Source organism: Adelges cooleyi, unplaced genomic scaffold (genome assembly GCF_023614345.1).
Source record: "Adelges cooleyi isolate 19-005CV unplaced genomic scaffold, UGA_ACOO_1.1 ACOO_flye_CR_arks_rails_tigmint_CR_PRNA_118, whole genome shotgun sequence".
NCBI lineage: Eukaryota > Metazoa > Arthropoda > Insecta > Hemiptera > Adelgidae > Adelges > Adelges cooleyi.
The window spans coordinates 1,567,195-1,585,671 of record NW_026095771.1 but is presented as its reverse complement, the minus strand read 5'-3'; the positions used below and the strand labels follow the sequence as shown (position 1 = coordinate 1,585,671).

The window sequence follows — 18,477 nt, the reverse complement described above, 5'->3', positions numbered from 1 at the left end:
AAGCGATAACTGTCAACTTACAGGACCATCTCGATATATTATCGGATATATCTCGAGCCATACTTCCCTGAATTACCTGCAAATCTCAAGTCTATAAGACTTGGCAAAACTAATAATAGAGGTCCACGACCTCTCAAGGTATTCTTCTCTTCTAAAGAAATAGCTCTTAAACTAGTTTCTGACTTCAATAAAAATGCCAGAGGTCTTTCTCCCGACAGTACGCTTCGTTCTGTGACGATGACCCGTGATCGCACCCCACTTGAACGAGAGTCTATCCGTCATGTATACGCCGAATTAGAAAACCGTAAAAAAAACAGTGAAACTGACCTGACGATCAACTATAGAGATGGACTCCCCTTCATTATGCCACTTTATCGGTCGTCCCATGCCAGGCGCCACCATGCTTCTAACTCTACATTTATCCAGTCAAAAAACTAGCAAGTCCCGACCTGCCACTGCCTAAACAACCTCCACCTGTCACGAACAAAGCCGTCTTGTACTACTGCTCATGCCTTCCAGATCTTCACCACAACTGTATGTATAACTTTAAATCACAATCGTCTTACTGTACACACTGCCACTCAGCTCAACAAACTTTAAAATCATTCTTATTATATTTTAATAACTTCAAAACTTCATTTTCTAAACCTGTTGATAATTCTAATACTAATAGCAATAATATATGTAATAAGGCCCTTAATTTTAATCTAAAAATATTCTATCAAAATGTACGTGGCCTTAAAACTAAATTAGTCAATCTCAGATGTTCCTTTCCTATGTTTTACTTTTATGACGTTATTATCCTTACCGAAACTTGGTTAACACCTGACGTTAGTGATAGTGAATTAGGCTTTTATGGCTTTCAGGTGATAAGACTTGATAGAAATCCAAACAACAGTTCTCTTCTCCGAGGAGGTGGAGTACTAATTGCCATCAATAATTCCATTAAATCCCATCCTATTACTTTAACTATCTCGAATGTTGAGCAAGTATTTGCCTTACTATCCTTCAACTCTAAGTATTTATTGGTAGGTGGTGTTTATTTACCCCCACACTCTCCTCTTCCTGTAGTTGAACCCCATGTTGCTTCTGTTGAGCAAATCATATCCACCTATAAATCTCAATCAGTTATCCTATGTGGTGACTACAATCTCCCTAATGTTGCGTGGTCGTCTGACGAACTAGGATTAATTGCCACTAATGATCACAATATTGTTACCACATCTATTATTGACTCTTTTTCTTACTTAAATTTCTTTCAGCGTAACTTCCTTCCTAATAGTCATGACAGCATTCTAGATCTTATTTTTTCAAACTTCAATAAAGTCACTATCAGTGCAGCAACTGAGGCCCTCGTTATTCCTGATCTATACCACCCACCCTTCACATAATCTTTCCTTTCCTATCGGACGATGTTACAGGTTATACCCATACCTTTAAAGACTTCAAAGATGCAAACTACTCTGCTATATTCCAATTTTTTAACTCATTTAACTGGGAGTCTACCTTCTCGCAATATTCAATCGAAGATGCTGCCTCTATTTTTAATGAAGCCCTTCATCATTCCATTGAATTGTTTGTTCCAACTAAAATTTACAAGTTACCAAAATTTCCTCTCTGGACCTCTCCCGCACTTAAAAATCTCATTTTGAAGAAAAAACGTGCCCATGCAGTTCTTAAACGGTCCAAGTTGCCTTGCGACTACATAGCTTTTTCTGAGCTTCGTGCGAAATGCAAGCGCACTTCAAATATAGACTATCAGTCCTATATAAAACGTACAGAACACTCGCTCATTCATAATCCCTCACAATTTTGGAAGTATACTAAATATCTAAACAAGCACAACTCAATACCCTCCACCTTACGTTGGGATAACGCTACGGCTGATAATCCTCGTGATTCTGCTAATTTGTTATCTAAGTACTTCTATTCCATGTATAACTCCTCTATTTCTTCAGCTTTTAATCCCCCTACAAATAATAGCTATCCCTATGAACTTCCCTCTAATTGCCACTTTACGCTTAATGATGTGCAACTTGCACTTAACTCCCTAAAAAATAACAATTCTAATGGCCCCGATGGTATTTCTGCACGTCTACTTTTTAATTGTCAAGACTCTATAGTGTACCCTATATTCCTGCTCTTTAGACGCTCACTCGACGAGGGTATTTTTCCTGTTGTATAGAAGACCAGTTCTGTTACCCCTGTTTTTAAATCTGGTGATCCCTCTCTTGTTTCGAACTACAGACCTATTTCCATCCTCCCCCACATATCTAAACTGTTCGAATCCATTATATATGCTAATATCAAAAGAAGTCTTAACCATATATTAGGGGTTGACCAGCATGGGTTTCGTCCTGGTAAATCTACTACCACTTGTACCCTAGCTTTCACATTTTAAATTCTTGAAAGCTTTGAATCCGATTGTCAAGTTGATGCCGTGTTCACGGACTTTAGTAAAGCTTTTGACTCGGTTATTCATAGCCGTCTTATCTCTGAATTAGAATCACTCCGTATTGGGAATCCTTTATTATCCTGGCTCCAATCTTATCTTAGTCCAAGAATGCAATTTGTGAGAATTCATGGTGCTACTTCTGACTTGTATATAACTCCTTCTGGAGTCCCCCAAGGAGGACATCTTAGTCCTCTTCTGTTCATCATTTTCATCAACTCAATTAACAGTTACCTTTCATTCTCCAAAGTCCTACTATTTGCTGATGACATTAAAATTTATTCTAAAGTTACTTCCATCTCCGACTGCCGTCAACTTCAGTCAGATCTCGACTCTTTTTGTCTCTGGACTCAGCGTATTGGCCTTACACTCAATCTTAACAAGTGCCATAGTATGACATTCCATAGAAAGCGAACTCCTATCAACTTCTTTTATACCCTCAATGGCTCTCCTCTTGATCGTGTTTCTTGTGTCAAAGACCTTGGAATCCATCTAGTTCCTTCTCTCTCTTTCGAACAGCATATTAATATTGCAGTTGGTAGAGCCCTAAAAGTTCTGGGTTTCATAAAGCGCAACACTACCCTTTTCACATCCCTCACTTGTCTACGTTCCCTCTATTTCTCTCTTGTCCGCTCTATCCTGGAATATGGAACAGTTATATGGCACCCGTATTTGGCTAAAGACCAACTACGTTTGGAGCGAGTACAAAACCGATTCCTGTCCTACGTTGCTTTTCTGCTTAAGATTGATCACCCGCCCCTTGATTATTCGTCCATTAGATCTTCCTTAAATATCCCTAGTCTTACTTCTCGCCGTGTAGATGTTGACCTTTCATTTATCACCTCTCTTCTTAATGACTCAGTGGATGCCCCTGACCTTCTCTCTTCTATCTATTTCCGCGTTCCCGTGCATTATACTAGAAATCACTCTCTTTACCTAGTCCCCTCTCACAGTACCAACTACTCTCATAACCATCCTTTGCATAGAATGCTCCGTCTACTCAATAACTCCTAGATCTGTACATGTTATTCTGAATTATTATATATTAACATAAGCTATTTAGTTTTTAGTCGTATTGTGCAATAGCATTTAATGTTTATAATTTTTCTGTAGGATCACCTTAATCACTATTATTATTGTAATTTTTTTTTGTGCCTAACTTGTTATTGTATCTCTTTGAATTGCCGATTGACGTTAAAAAAAAAAAAATAAATAAATATTACTAAACTGGTGCAAAAACTAGAAAATACAAATAAATCCTTCAAAAAGCACAGGAGTTATTTTTAGCCTTTGTCGTTATTGTACTCCGGTATCACTTACAATTTGATAATGAGCCCATACATTGGCAACCTTCAGTCAAATATCTTGGAGTCACATTGGATAAAAGGTGGTGGCCACATATATCAAGCAAACTACAACAAGCATACCAGCGCTTTTCGATGTTATTCCCTATACCAAATAAAAAATCCACAATACATAAAAAATGTTCACGCTTATCTTATTTGGGGTAGTTGTGCACCTACACACTTGGAAAACATTCAAACATTCCAAAATAAGGAATTAAGAATAATAGCTAACGCTCCCTGGTTCGAACGCAACACAAATTTACACAAAGACTTCCAAATAAAAAACATTAACGATTTCATAAGCACTCTGGCGGAATATTTGCATAGCTCACTACCAAAATCAACCGGTTCTCTTTACTACAATCTACACATACATCCACTAGTCCAACGACGCTTAAGACGCGGCCGTCCACATGACCTTATTAATTAATTACTCTTATTATTATATGTCTAAATACTTATATTAATACTATTTATAACTAATATTAACTATCTCGTATTACTACTATCATGCTATAAAATGTGAAAACTGTATATATATATATATATATATATATATATATCCTTAGATGTAAAAAGCACTAGCTAGGAACGTCGTATTGTGAATAAAAAAATCTATGTCTAAAGAATATTCCATACGAATTTGGAACTAATCAGAACATGAGTTATCACTACTCGGTTTCAACGCTCTACAAGTAGTAAATGTACTACAGGGTCGAACTAAATTACCACTACCCTTATTCTTTTTCGACTTAGAACCAAGCGATTAAAACACTATTTTTTTTTAAATTAAACTCCATTTTTTATACCAAAATAAAGGTAGAGGAACACATGTACATCCTCACCGTCACATAATACAATGCCTCAGATGCCAAGATTTCGGTCATATAAAGACCGCGTTACGTTTTTCTTTGAATTTGATTTAGCGTTCATTATTATTTTACGCTTCAAAGCATGACAGTGGGGATGGGGATGGGGGTAGGAATAGGGAAATAGGAACTATTTTACTCAGCCTTGGCAGACTAAATCTCGTACAACGCCGGGTCCGGACAGCTTGTATGTTATATTATATGTCATCAAGCAATACAAACATAATATATAAAATTTTAAAAAATACGTGTGTCAAGACTGAAAAAAGTAATCTGTAATTATTATCTTTTATTATTTTTTATGTACCTGTTTTTTAACATTTTTAACGATTTTTAACGTACAGTTTATTATAAAAAATAAACAATAAAGCTCCAATCAAACAAAACAAATATATTATAATTTACAAATCATTAATATTTTTGTTTTAGAAATTATTTTCCACGTCTCTTATGAACGTATCGATCAATTCTTTTGTAACTGCATGATGTCCAGTTCTTAATTTTGATTTGGTGAAAAGGATTATATATTCACGTACACTGTCTATCAGTTCATTAAAATTTATCGGATTATTTTTAATGACTACACGAATAAAGTTCCTGGTAAAGATAAGCTGTCCAATAAAATCTGAGTCTAGTTGTACATTCAAATCTGTATACAAAAAATATTTCAAGTTTAGTCTCTTCATTGTATCAAACTAATAAAATATTAGTTAGGTAACATATTGTAATATATGTTGGCGTAAATCGGAAAACAACCATTAGCACGAAACTGACTTGATACCCTGTAGCTTTTTATATCTTATTTTTATTGTACTAAGAAACTATTTAGGGGGCGTTCTGTTTAAAATTCGAAAATCGACTTATTAAGGTCCATCCTAATGTACTTAAGGAGATTATGATGCGGCTTGTTTTTTAGTATTTTTGTATAAGCAATATTTACAGGAAATAAGAAGTTTTAATAAATTTCGATCATGTAAATTAATTTATCGGTAAATTTGCATAAGCTACTAGGTATTATTTTTTAATTTAAAACATTCTTTCTATGAGTAAAAGCAATTTTGGTTTATTTAAAAATATTTTCAAAAAGCAACACTACCAATTTGCAATTATTTCAGAAGTAAATTAGTGTAGAGTGTTAAAAGAATTACTCGGTATAATATTTTCAAGCTGGCTTTACAGCTCTTTGTTACGCAAATTTCCACAAAAATACAGAAATTTATAAGTTTGGGTTTTGGAAAATGAGAAAATTGACAAACGTTTGACTACAAATGTGTTTTTCAATAGGTGCATTTTTCTAAATTTAATATTTTCTTTATATACTGTAAATCTACATTTTGTGATAATTTCAGACTTTAATTTCTACTATATCAAAAAAGTACATTATTTTAGAGATGTAAGCCCTCTTGGTTAGTTTTTTCTAAGTACAACTGAGAATTAAAAAAATATAAATTCCTTAGAAAACTCCAAAAAAAAAACAGTAGACTGTACAGTATTGAAAATGGATTATTATAGAAAAATGATTTTTTAATACTCACAGCAATTTAAAGCTGTATCATCTTTTACATCATTTAGTGCTTTTAAAAAATCGGGACCGTTTATCCATTTTAATACATCTTCGGGCAATTCATTTTCATTTACGTTAGACAAAAGCTGAAACAACCACACATTAGTATTAGTATTATTACTTGTATCAAAGAGTTCTTGTCGACTGTCGCCAAATACCCAATGTATTAATGTACACTAGTTTTGCAGTTTCAGTTAGGATATGTCAAAGCAAATGTATTAAGAAATTAAAGAGCCTCCGGAAATCATCAGTGCTTGACCTATTTATGTAAAAACTAGTTTTTATATATTTACACGTTTTAAAAAGTTTCTTATAGATACGGGCAAGATAGTTCCCTGATTGTTCCTTGATATCCCACCACCGCTTGGTAAGACTACCTGAAAGAAATACACCATTATTAGTAATTACATACTTCACTAGCAGTGTTATTATAGTATAATTAAAATATATTTATGATTGATGATTTAGTCACTGCAGTTATTTGAAATCATAATATAATAATATAGTCCATATAAAAAGTAAAATACTATTTATATTCTTAAAAATATTGTCAAATTATGTTTATTTCTATTAAAAAAAAAGAACATTTGTAGTTGTATAAATTAAAAAAAATATTATAAAATTAATATTGAGATTATTGTTAAAATACTAATTTAAACTATATATTGTTTTTCTATTCCAAAAATGTACGAAAAAAATTAAACTTGTTAGTTGTTAGTTATATGAGTATTTAAAAGAAAGGATCAAACTATATTAATAATAAAATAGATAAAATTTAGTCCTAAATCTATGTATACTTACAATAAGACCGAACAAATACACAGCAAATAGCGTAACACTCATGTTGGATTTCGACTGTCGTCAAATACCCAATGTATTAATGTACACTAGTTTTGCAATTTTAGTTAGGATAGGTCAAAGAAAATGTATTAATAAATTAAAGAGGCTCCGGAAATCATCAGTGCATAACCTATTTAAGTAAAAACTAGTTTTTATATATTTACATTTACTAAATAGTTTTTAATAAGTGGAGGCAAGTTGGTTCCCTGATTGTTTCCTGATGTCTCACCACTGCTTGGTACCATGGGTGAACTATTCAAAGAAACCTAAAAGACATACACCAATATTAGTAATAACATACTTCACTAGCAGTGGTATTATAGGTATCGCAAAAGAGCAGGAGCAGCATATGCAGTTGTTCAACACAATTACATCCAAATCTATTGATACAGCCAACGAATATGTAGTTTAGGTTAGTGGCAAGTGGCCAATATTATATGATGGTAGTCTAAAAGTCTTTTAGTAGTTATCCACACATGACGTATTAACTAAATGAAAACTTAAAAAAAATAATTAATTTTAGTTTTTTACCAATAACTATTATAGAAAAATAATGAAATTTAATTTTTTTAGTTCTACAACTTCACAGGTTAAATTCCACAATAGTACAAATATACAAAAAAAATTGTTATTCAATCATCAGTACGAGAAGTGTAATAAATGACGAAAACCCGAATGCAATATAGGTTATCAAGTACTTTTAAGAGTAAAAATGTATTCTGAAACAATAAAATATAAATATTTTATAAGTAGTTAGACTTCTTGCAATATAAATTACCATAAAGTTTAAAAAAGTTGTAAAAAAGTGGCAAAAAGTGTTGCGGAGGGAGCCGGTTTGAATCCGGTGTACTCGGACACTCTCGCTCGACCAGCACCACAATTAATTATTATTAACGATTGTAAAATAGGTCTATTTAAGATATATCAAAAGATATGTAAATTTCAAAGTTAATTATCTCTGGAATTAGGACGCATTGGCACAAACGCTCGAATAATGGTTCTTTTATTTCTCATAAATAACATTTATTCGTAATTTAAAGAAAATCCGTCACGCCTTCACTGTGACCTCCCCTTATTAGTGGTTAGGTATACGAATATTTAGAGGAAAAGATAAAACTATAATAATAATGAAATATTAAACAATTTTTCCAAAATCTATATTTACTCACAATAAGACCGAACGAATATACAGCAAAAATCGCAACACTCATGTTGGATTTCATCTTAAATACCTAAAACAATAAAAAACACATAATTTGTTATAAATAATAACCTTGGTATACGTTACAAAATGTTCAAAAGTTGTTAGCACTCTATGAAATAACAAAAAAAAGTTAAAAATTTGGATACTTTATATGAAGTTAAATATGGAAAAATTTGAATGTTAAAATGTAAACGTTACCAAATTTTAATAACTTTTTTAAAAAAAAGGACATATATGAATATGTTCAGTTGTAATAGTTTAATGTTGGCAATAAGAAAAACCAATTTAAAATTTAAAGAAATACTTGTCTTACGAAAAATATTTTCAAATATCGCTTACTTTTTTTATTGCTTGACAAACTTAACCCAAAGAACATAAAAAACACACTAATGCTGTTAGTGGTGTTTGGGATGCCTTTTGTTGGTTAGATTTGCGACTCTTCGCATACGTCATACTTTTGTGTTTACTTAAGACAAAATATGTTTTATTCAAGATGTTATTACGACGATAACAAACTTTTAGACCAATTGGACTCAATTGTTCACGCCTACTTTCCGCCACTTTGTCCGATCGGTGTATTACGGTACTTACAAGAATGGGACAAATACCTAAAAATATATGAAGGGTACAGCGAAAAATGTGCCTGTCTGCTTTAAAAAATAACGGCCATTTTGTTATTTTTAATTTAATTTTGACACGAAACGAATCTGATCTCAATTTTTAAACATGATTAAAAACAATAAAAGAACATTTTTTTTTTGTATATTTTAAATTTTCTTTTTTAGATGTCATCTAGGTTTAAATCTAAAAAGTTTTAACCTTGAGAAAACTGTTATACAAATACAATTTTTTTGGACATATCACTATACAAGTTCTTTACAATCAAATCAAATATAATAATTATAAATGTTTACACTGGGACAATTTAATAAAATAATTATGTAACTTAACGTACAAAATAGTTTTTCGTCATTGTTATTGTAACCTAGTTCAAACATTTGAATAAACAAACGTTTAGACAAATTAAGTTTAAGAAAAATAAACTAATAAAAATTGTTTTCAATAAACAACATACGATAACATAATATCGTATGACATTTGTAACGTTTGCGTGGTACAATACAGTAATAAAGCTGTACAAAAGTTTTGGATTAAAACTTTATAAAATGTAAAAAAAAATCTATCGATGCCTTATATGTAAGAAAAAAATATACTGATTACTATACTTACTAAATATACTCTACTGTACTAGTCTTCTGGGATAAAATCACTTTTAAATTAACGCTTGGTTTGGACTGTACTGGCTTGAAAATACTAACTACCGATTTGCATCGAAGCGTTTTGTCGAAAGTGATTTATCCTTTCAGATTTAGAAATTCCTGTAAACCTGTGACCTCCCCGTCACCATTATGCCCCGACCCAACTTGCTCCGTTTCCACTATGCCACGACCCCACTGTACTGGTTTTTTTTTTGCAAAAACATAGTGGACCAATTACTAACATATACTATGTCTTGTTAAATTTAGATGGAATGTTCGGCGATTCATGGGTCAATCATTGGTACTCTATAGTTTAAATTATAATCGCTTATTCTCAATAAAATTAATATTTATGTATTATATCCTTTCATTGGAGCAATCTCACACTAACTATTTATACTTTATAGATTATATTCTTTCAAAGCTCTATCATACTTCTATTTTACTAGATTGACAATGTACAAAACAAAATGTACAATACAAAACGAAACGGGCGATTTTTCCATTTAAATAAATTAGAAAATCACCCGTTTTACTGACCCACCCTGTATTTTAATTTCTTGTTGTGTTCTAAAGAAAAATTGAGTTGCTAACATTTAAATTAAAATTAAAAAGTCAAATTTCGACCGTAAAGGAGTAAACTTTTTTAACATTTACCCACCCTATCCAAAGTACCAACTAGATGAAAATTGTGATTTATAAAGTTGCTACTCGAAGGAATTGGTCCAGTTTTAAAAAAGGTTACAGTGCATACAGATAAAAAAAAAACACACATCAGAGTAAAACCAAACCTTTGCCACTGTGCATCGAAGCTAAATATAAAATGATAATGATTAGTCATAAAAGGGTTTTGCATGTGTATGTATATGAATAAGTATAGTGACTTTTAATTCAACTTCCCAAAATAGCGATATAATTATATTTAATTACTTTATTGTTGTAACTTGTAGTATTTGATAAGATTGCAGTAGTGAATACAAACACATAAAACTACTAACTATAAGTAACTATTGACTGTGTCTAGTTATAATATATATAGTATTTTGTTTATTACTGGATATCTTTGATTCTAATTCACATTTCTTCAAAACGCGTTCACACTTTTAGTTTCCACTAAGAGCATAATTCGAATATCAACCTAACCCCCACTGTTTTTCATTATTTCTATATCTAGTGATGACTAAAGAAAAAAAAATTATGAGTTATTTTTATGAAATCACTCTAGTTTTAGTTTATAAGTCTGACAACATAATTCATTGGAGGTAGCTTCAGCTTCAATTTTTAAATTTAATAAGTGGACATGCAATCTCTTTTATTATAATTATCGGATAGGGACGATTATTGATTATTGAACTGTATAGATTCCTAATGTTTTAATGCTGTTAATGTTTCATAAGCTGATAATATTTTTATAAACAAAATTCAATTAACTGTAGATAAAAAAAATGTCTTATAAATTATAAAAAAATTTAAATTTTACACTCTCCTATTTTCGTAGCTTTTTTTTATTATTAATTAAAAGATATTTTTTTGGAAATAATTATCAGTGAATCGATTATTTATCATGTTGATATTTGCAACACTCACATTAGAGACAATGGTTTAAATAAGTTGACATTTGTAAGAAACATGAAAATATGAGTCATAGCTAATGTACACATAATATGTTCTTCTTCTACATCGTCTCAGCGTGGATAAGTAATTTTATTAGATTTTTGTAATATTACAATTAGTTTTATATTATAAGTGAAAAATTATATTATTTTGTGGGAGGGTGTAAAAATTTAAGTATCAAAAAAACTTGCATTTAAAGACTATTTGAACAATGCAACTTAATGTATTTTAACTTTATTGAATATTCATGATTTTTTTTTACTAATCTACTATAATACACAGGTTTTTCTATTCGCATAGAGATCATAGCGATAACGTATCCTAAATTTTTGTTTATCATAGTATATTTTTAACAACAACAATTCGCATAAACAGCACCGTCGTGACCTAAATTTTTATTTTTTTAGCTATCAAAACGAACTTGCGACCGCATATTTTTGTGCTTAAATACACATTTGGAAACAATAATATGTTTTCAACGAGCTTAATTTTTTTGTTGAAAAATCACATTTTTCGTAGTGTTACAAATTAATAAAAGAAGTTGCTCTCTTAAATTATGTTCGGTATTAATCTAACAAAATCTAGGCACAGTGTATTTTTATTTTCTGTGTCCTATATTTCCCTGTCTGCAATATTATAATTTGTGTTAAACAAAGGTCTAAAAAAAAACATACTACATTTATTTAATTTCTACATTTTTTGTATTTTCTTGTTTGAACATTTGAATTTTATGGCATGGCAATATTACATATTGTTACAGATATAGTAGTAAAACATAATTTTGTATAACCACCAATATCAATACTTATAAAACATTTACCTACGTATGTCTTATATTCTAGATAACACATTTTTTTATCATTGTGTTCATATTTTCCGATCTCTGAGTATAATAATTTAATTCATCTTCATTCTTTAATTTGATTCAGTTAAGAAAATAGTATCACTTTAGGTACATGTTCTTTACAATCAAATTAATGTCATAACTATAAATGTTTACATTGGGACAATTAGAACAATAATTATGTATCTTAACGTACAAAATAGTTATTCGTCATTGTTATTGTAACATAGTTCACACATTTGAATAAACAAACGACTAGCCAAAATTTGTTTAAGTAAAACAACTTATTTTCGATAAACGACAAACCATAATGTAATATCGTATGGTATTTGCAATTTATGGGTCATAGAAAAAAATAATAAAGCTATACAATAATGTGGAAAAAAACTTTATAAAATTAAAAAAAAAACGTATTGATTCCTTATGTGTAAGAAAGAGATTTACTGATTATAAATAATATTAGCAGTCAATGATTTCAACTAAAATTGAAATGCAAGTTTAAAAAAAAATATATTTATGATTAGACAGAAGTTCTAAAACAAAACAAGAACATGAAAAATTACAAAGTTTTCATTGCAGTTTACATATCACCTTTATCCACTTGATAATAACTCGGGCGCAGTTTACATGTAATTTTGTTACACTTAATAAAAACTCAGGCGCAGTTTGCATATATGATTTTGTGTTTACCTGTGCCTTGGGCGCAGTTTACAATCGCCTAAAAAATAGACCCATGCTAGATCTAGAATGTTCAAACCCCACTACTGGGCACTTTTTGTTGTTGATATTACAATAATTTGGATCCAACCTTTCTATCATGTGATTTTATTAACGCTAATAAATCGTGTTTCACTATTTACAACATTTTTGTTTTATACTTTTGGGAAAAAGTTACAAGTATAACATGTATTATTGAAGGTTTTGAAAATAAATATTTCTCGTAAATTTATTTAACCCATAATATTTTGGATGTATTAATACTTTGGCCCAAAAATTTATTTTTGCTGTATTTGGACAAAATTATGACCAGACCTGTTTTTAAGATACCGTTGGCAGACAAGTGCACTGTTGTAGTGTATTAGTTCCGGTTGCTTCGATAAGCTTCCAAAGCAAAGTCGCATCCATGTTCACTTGTTGCATGGTATTGGCGAATCGACTTCGTGCGACTGGTCTAAGATAACAAAAAAAAAAAAATGAACTAAATAATATCCCAAAAAAGTTTGTAACTAATTAAACTATTTTAAATATGTGCATTTTTGGTGCGCTTTTCTCGATTTTATAGGGGAAAGAGTGAATGTTTTTAATGTGTTACCTCAAAGACTGTCTATGTAAAAAAATTAATTCAGTGGTTTAGGTAATGTCATGGATTCAGACATATTTTTTTATTCAAAAAATAAAAGAAAAACATCACATTAAAACTAAATGGTATCTTCTCAGCTACGCATAGATGCTGAAAATGTAAAAAGTTTATTCAATGAAAACCCAAAGAATCTAACTGTCCATTTCGTTGTACCTATTTAATGTTTAGGTACTTGTAAATTTATTAGTAACCAATTTAAGTTTAAACTGTAACCAATTAGCACTTGTATTTAGAACATATGGGTTTTTCTAACCTTATGGTCAGCTTAGGTTACCCTTGGTTTTTTTTACAGTGTTACCAACCATACGGTACGATTACACGTTTTTTTGTTTGTACATGCAGTTGGAACAATATTTCTAATGAGCAAAGTGGTTTCAAAGTAGGTATGTCAAATAATATTATGTTGTCGGTTAATCGAGGTACGTCGGCTGGGCAATCAGACATTACTCTGGTAATTAAAACGTCATTGGTTCGGGCTAAAAAAACACACACACACACACACACACGTAGGTATAATTTATTATGTGCACAAACGGTCCGACCAGAGTGAATTATACATGTTTTACACTCGATCCCGGTTAATTGATTGGTTAATAAACGATTCCGGTTAGGCGCCTGAGGGACACGACGTCAATTATTATTATTTGGAACGCAAACAGTTATTTTATTGCACGTAAATTACTTCAAAAACGACGGACATTTACCACGCAATAAATTGACCGTTTATTTCAATGGTGAGAGAGCGGTTCAGAAGGCACGCAATGCATATTCAATACAGACCTATTATAAAGACATGAGTAGCTCGGCGCTTAAATCAGATGTAGAAATTGAGCGTGACCAAAATCCGAGAAAACATTACCTACTAAACCAAACGATTGACAGTAAACTTTGTGCTAATATGAGGTCTTCAGTGCAACAACGGACTAAGCCGCAAAAATTGAAAAAATTGAGATAACTATACCATTGCATTTATAATTCAAAATAATTTAATGCAACACTGGCTTATTTTTGTTTTGTATTTGACTCTCCACCAGACGACAACACTTGTTGTCACTTAACGTTTATTACTACTAGTACAGTGCAAAACCAAAACTCTAAGTGATTAATCCATTTCATTTTAGCCCACTATAGCCCACTCAACGCCTAATTTATATAAACTGTTCAGTCAAAAATGTGTTAACCAGACTCTACTTTTTATAGTTAGCCACATTAGACAATATCCATTATATATGGTAATGGTAAGTAATATGGTGACACTCTTGTGTTATCATGTTAATTTATTATCGCCACAGTTTATGAAAGTATCGTTGCAGAAAAACCCAAAGAAGAAGATTATGACAGAATAACATATTATTATTATTTAGATACCATATAAGTCTTATTCTATTATCTAAAACTGTAACTTGGATGTCCCAAAGCTGGAGTCGCCAAATTGCTTTCCTCCATGATGGTACAACAATAGCTCAAAAGCCAAACTGATTAACTCCATAAAATGAAATTGTTCAGGACAGGCAGTTAAAGTTATTTGAAACAATGTATGTAAGTACAATTGCCAATGTAAGATTTCTGAGATAAGGGATTAGATATAAAAGATGAGGTAACGGAAGTACCCAAAAGTACCACTAGTACCAGGGTCCTAAATATGTATATCAAGGCATATCCGTGTTTTTATGTACATTTGTGCAGCGAAAGTATCTGTAAATTTTTTTATTTTATTCAAGAAACCCCTCCCCCCCTTTAAAAAAATGGTAAAATTACACTTTGACTAACAGGTTTTTTTTATTTTCAATTATTGTGCAAATCGCAGCAGTATTTTACAATGATCGTACTTAGCTTCTGTACCGTTCACGGGTTGGGATGCATTTACGGGTTGGCCTTTCAAATAATACAAACCGGTAAATTCGTGTAATCCGCGTTCGGGGATTTAGAAGAGAAATATAATATGATACAAATTAAAAAAAAAACCTAGAACAAACAACAACAAAAGAGAACGATAACGCCAACGACGGCGCAAAACACTAATAGAACGACGGTTATGAAAAATTATTATTTTTTTCTACCTCCGGGTCACGGTAGACTGGACTGGGCAAGGTTAGGAGAAGGTTGGGGAAGAGTAAGGAGTGTAATTAATTTCGTTTGCTCTGGTCTTTAAATCGCGGTCAAAGCGAGACCCGCCCAAGTCCGGAACGGGCGGTTGGGAACGTTTTCAGATGTCTAAGACGAGATTAGTCGGTTTGCACGTGGGTCGGGGGTGGCAAAAAAAGGGATGCGACAGGAAGGTGTGGCTGTGAAAAAACGGTTTCCAGAAGGGAATTTACCGAAGGATTACAACTCTTATGATTCATACCTGAGTACCTTTATTGGACGACCCAGGATCAAGGTAGCCGGTTTATTTTTTGTCTTTAAATATTATTTTCGGGAGAAAAATGTTTTCGATGAGAATACAGCATAATAAAGTGCCGAAGCTTCGAAACGGCCTACTTTAAGTATAAATATGCTCAATGAAACGTGACGATAATCTGGCGCGGCAATGTCTCTCTTCACTTCTAAATTTCTGTCATCCTTTATAATGTGAATTATAAGTAATTTCATTTTCGTTTAATTAGCTCGAAATTAAAAAATAATATACATATTTAAGATTTTTAACCAATCAGAAAACAAGGATGTAAAGCTCATATTCATAAAACTTTTAACATGTCCTACACAGACGTGGTCATCAAAGCCCTCTTGACTTCCGGCTTCAACAAACCTAAAAGTATTCAAGCTTATTATTGCTTTCTACTTTGATAGTTTAAAATAGTAAAAAAAAATTACTCTAGTTTCAGAGAGTTGGTTTACAAGTAGTGCCAATAAACTTTTTTTTCATTTTTCGGGTACTGTACAAACTTTGTCGATTTTATTATAGCCGAAGTAATCAAGCAATTAATGAAACAGTCTAGTACGTAAGTAATCTAGAGTCCAAGCACACTTTTTTATGATATGTGTTTTTTTTAATTTTTCAATATGTATGTTCCTAATTAGTTTTTGTATTATTATTTATTAGTTGTATTTTACCATTGGTTACATCTGTGTATTTATACGAAACTGTACCTTATATCTTTGGGTGGCTATTTCTAATAAACAAATGCTGTTCATATAATATTGTTTTAGGTGCTATTAACGAATGTGACAAGTATAAGTGAACTGTACATTTTATTCGCATATTTTGAACTCATAGATGTAATTTTTGTCTTAAAAATAAAATTGTAATACAAATTAATAAAACACCAACATTTTAGTTTTACATTACAACCATGTTAGCTGTGTTTAGTGCGAGAAAAAAAATTCGCATTTATTTTAAAACCGCACAACAGTCCACTGACGACTGATTAGATTTTTTGTTAGTGATTTCGTACCGTGTTGTATTAATGAAAAAAAAAACCAGGACTCTCCGACCAGGACGGTTGCGGTCGTGGAATCCTCCGTTGCATAATTTATTATTCGGATATTCTCCACCCACGAGGCCTTGTCAAAGGGACCAAAGGGATGCCGGCCACAGCACAACAAAATCATTCTAATCGATGGATGGTACGATAAAAAGGACCCGGCTGCTTTTTGTCCCGTTTTCGGGTCGCCGAGTAAAATGTCATATTTTCTCAAAGGCAAAAAAAAAAAGAAAAGAAAAAAAAAGGAGTATAAGCGAATCATCCATTTATATTAAATTCGTACCCTTAGCGGTTTTTTTTGTTGCCTGTGTCCAACTATAAAGTATAAAAAAAAAATCCCATACAGTGGGGTCGAGGCATACTGCGGACGGAGCATATTGGGGGCGGAGAGGTTACCGGACTACAGAAAGCGATAAAAAAGTTATATATATTTTTTAAGTAATACGGTGGAATACGATTAGGGTTGATCGTCCGTCTGTTATAATTTGTTGCCTTTGTTTCTCGTTTATAGTAATCAAAAACAACACAATAAAACAATTTATCGGACCAGCAGCCTTGAAATTCACAACGATCAAAGTATAATTTCCATTTTTATTTTGGGGGTTTAATCCTTAATAAGAAAAAAATTTACCACAGATTTCACTATAGAAATCTAAAAATAAATAAATACTAAAAAAAAATAAATAAATAAAAAAAAAGTTTCTACCCCCTCCCGGGTACTGGGTTTATGAGTTTTTTTTTATTTGCCAAAGTTTGTCGACGGTGCTGCAAATGTCTAAAAATTACATCAGTTTTGCTGTGGATTTCTAGTAGGTTCACCTGGGATGGTGGAGATATTTGTGTATTTATTTCGATTTTGGAGGGGAAGGGTTGAGTTTTTTTTTTTGATTTTCATCCGATAAGGTACCTTGTAAGTAGGATTTACTATACACCCTGTATAGTATATCACCCCGATCCAACTAATGCAAGACACGACACTCGTTTTCTCTGAAAATATGAATATTTTGAGAATTTTTTTATCCTGAACTTTTTGGTTCTTACAATCGTTACTACAAAGACGAGTAGTTTTGTTACATCACATAAAAATAATTTAACGTGTTAAAGCACTCTGTATCATAATCAGATTAAATAAAACATAACCTGTAATCTAAGTAATCTGTAGATAAGAACCGTTTGTCTATCATTATTTCAAAATCTTCTATAGTGACTTCCCAGTTGTTAGAATGTTATCGCCAATTGGACAATGCAAACAGAAATATGAATTTTATGTGGTACTGGTTTTGGAAAACCGAAGAAATATTATAATTGTTAAGAGGAAATATAGTATCTTTGCAAAGTCATAGCTAATGAACAGATAAATGAAAACAAAAAATTCAAACGCTAACATATTTAAGGGTTGGTGATGAACATTTTCAAAATATTGAAAAATCTAGTAAAATATGTACCTAAAAGACAATGTGGATACAGATAAGAAAAAAAAAAATGTACAAAAACGCATCATTGTAAAAACAACATCTTCTCATATTCGCGTCTAAGCCAAAATATTGTATATTATTATCAATGTAGATCTAAAAAAGTGTTGAAGGATGAGTTTTGGAAAGATGTAACACCGTTAAAGGGTAAGCTGGTGACGTAAGACACACGACCGTCGTCAATAGATACTATTATATTTTATTTTTATTACGGATTAAATTCAATAT

General features: G+C 31.6%; 1 protein-coding gene across 1 annotated transcript; it reads right to left on the bottom strand.

The window, feature by feature from the left end:
- Positions 1-4,956: 4,956 nt before the first annotated feature.
- Positions 4,957-8,597, bottom strand: LOC126847729 (uncharacterized). The gene is made up of 6 exons (XM_050588110.1): positions 8,589-8,597; positions 8,241-8,303; positions 7,236-7,337; positions 6,525-6,608; positions 6,203-6,317; positions 4,957-5,316 (listed from the first exon to the last, which is right to left on the bottom strand). The coding sequence occupies exons 2-6, from the start codon at positions 8,292-8,294 to the stop codon at positions 5,093-5,095; spliced, it is 579 nt and encodes a 192-aa protein (XP_050444067.1). The 5' UTR covers positions 8,295-8,303; positions 8,589-8,597; the 3' UTR covers positions 4,957-5,092.
- Positions 8,598-18,477: the final 9,880 nt, after the last annotated feature.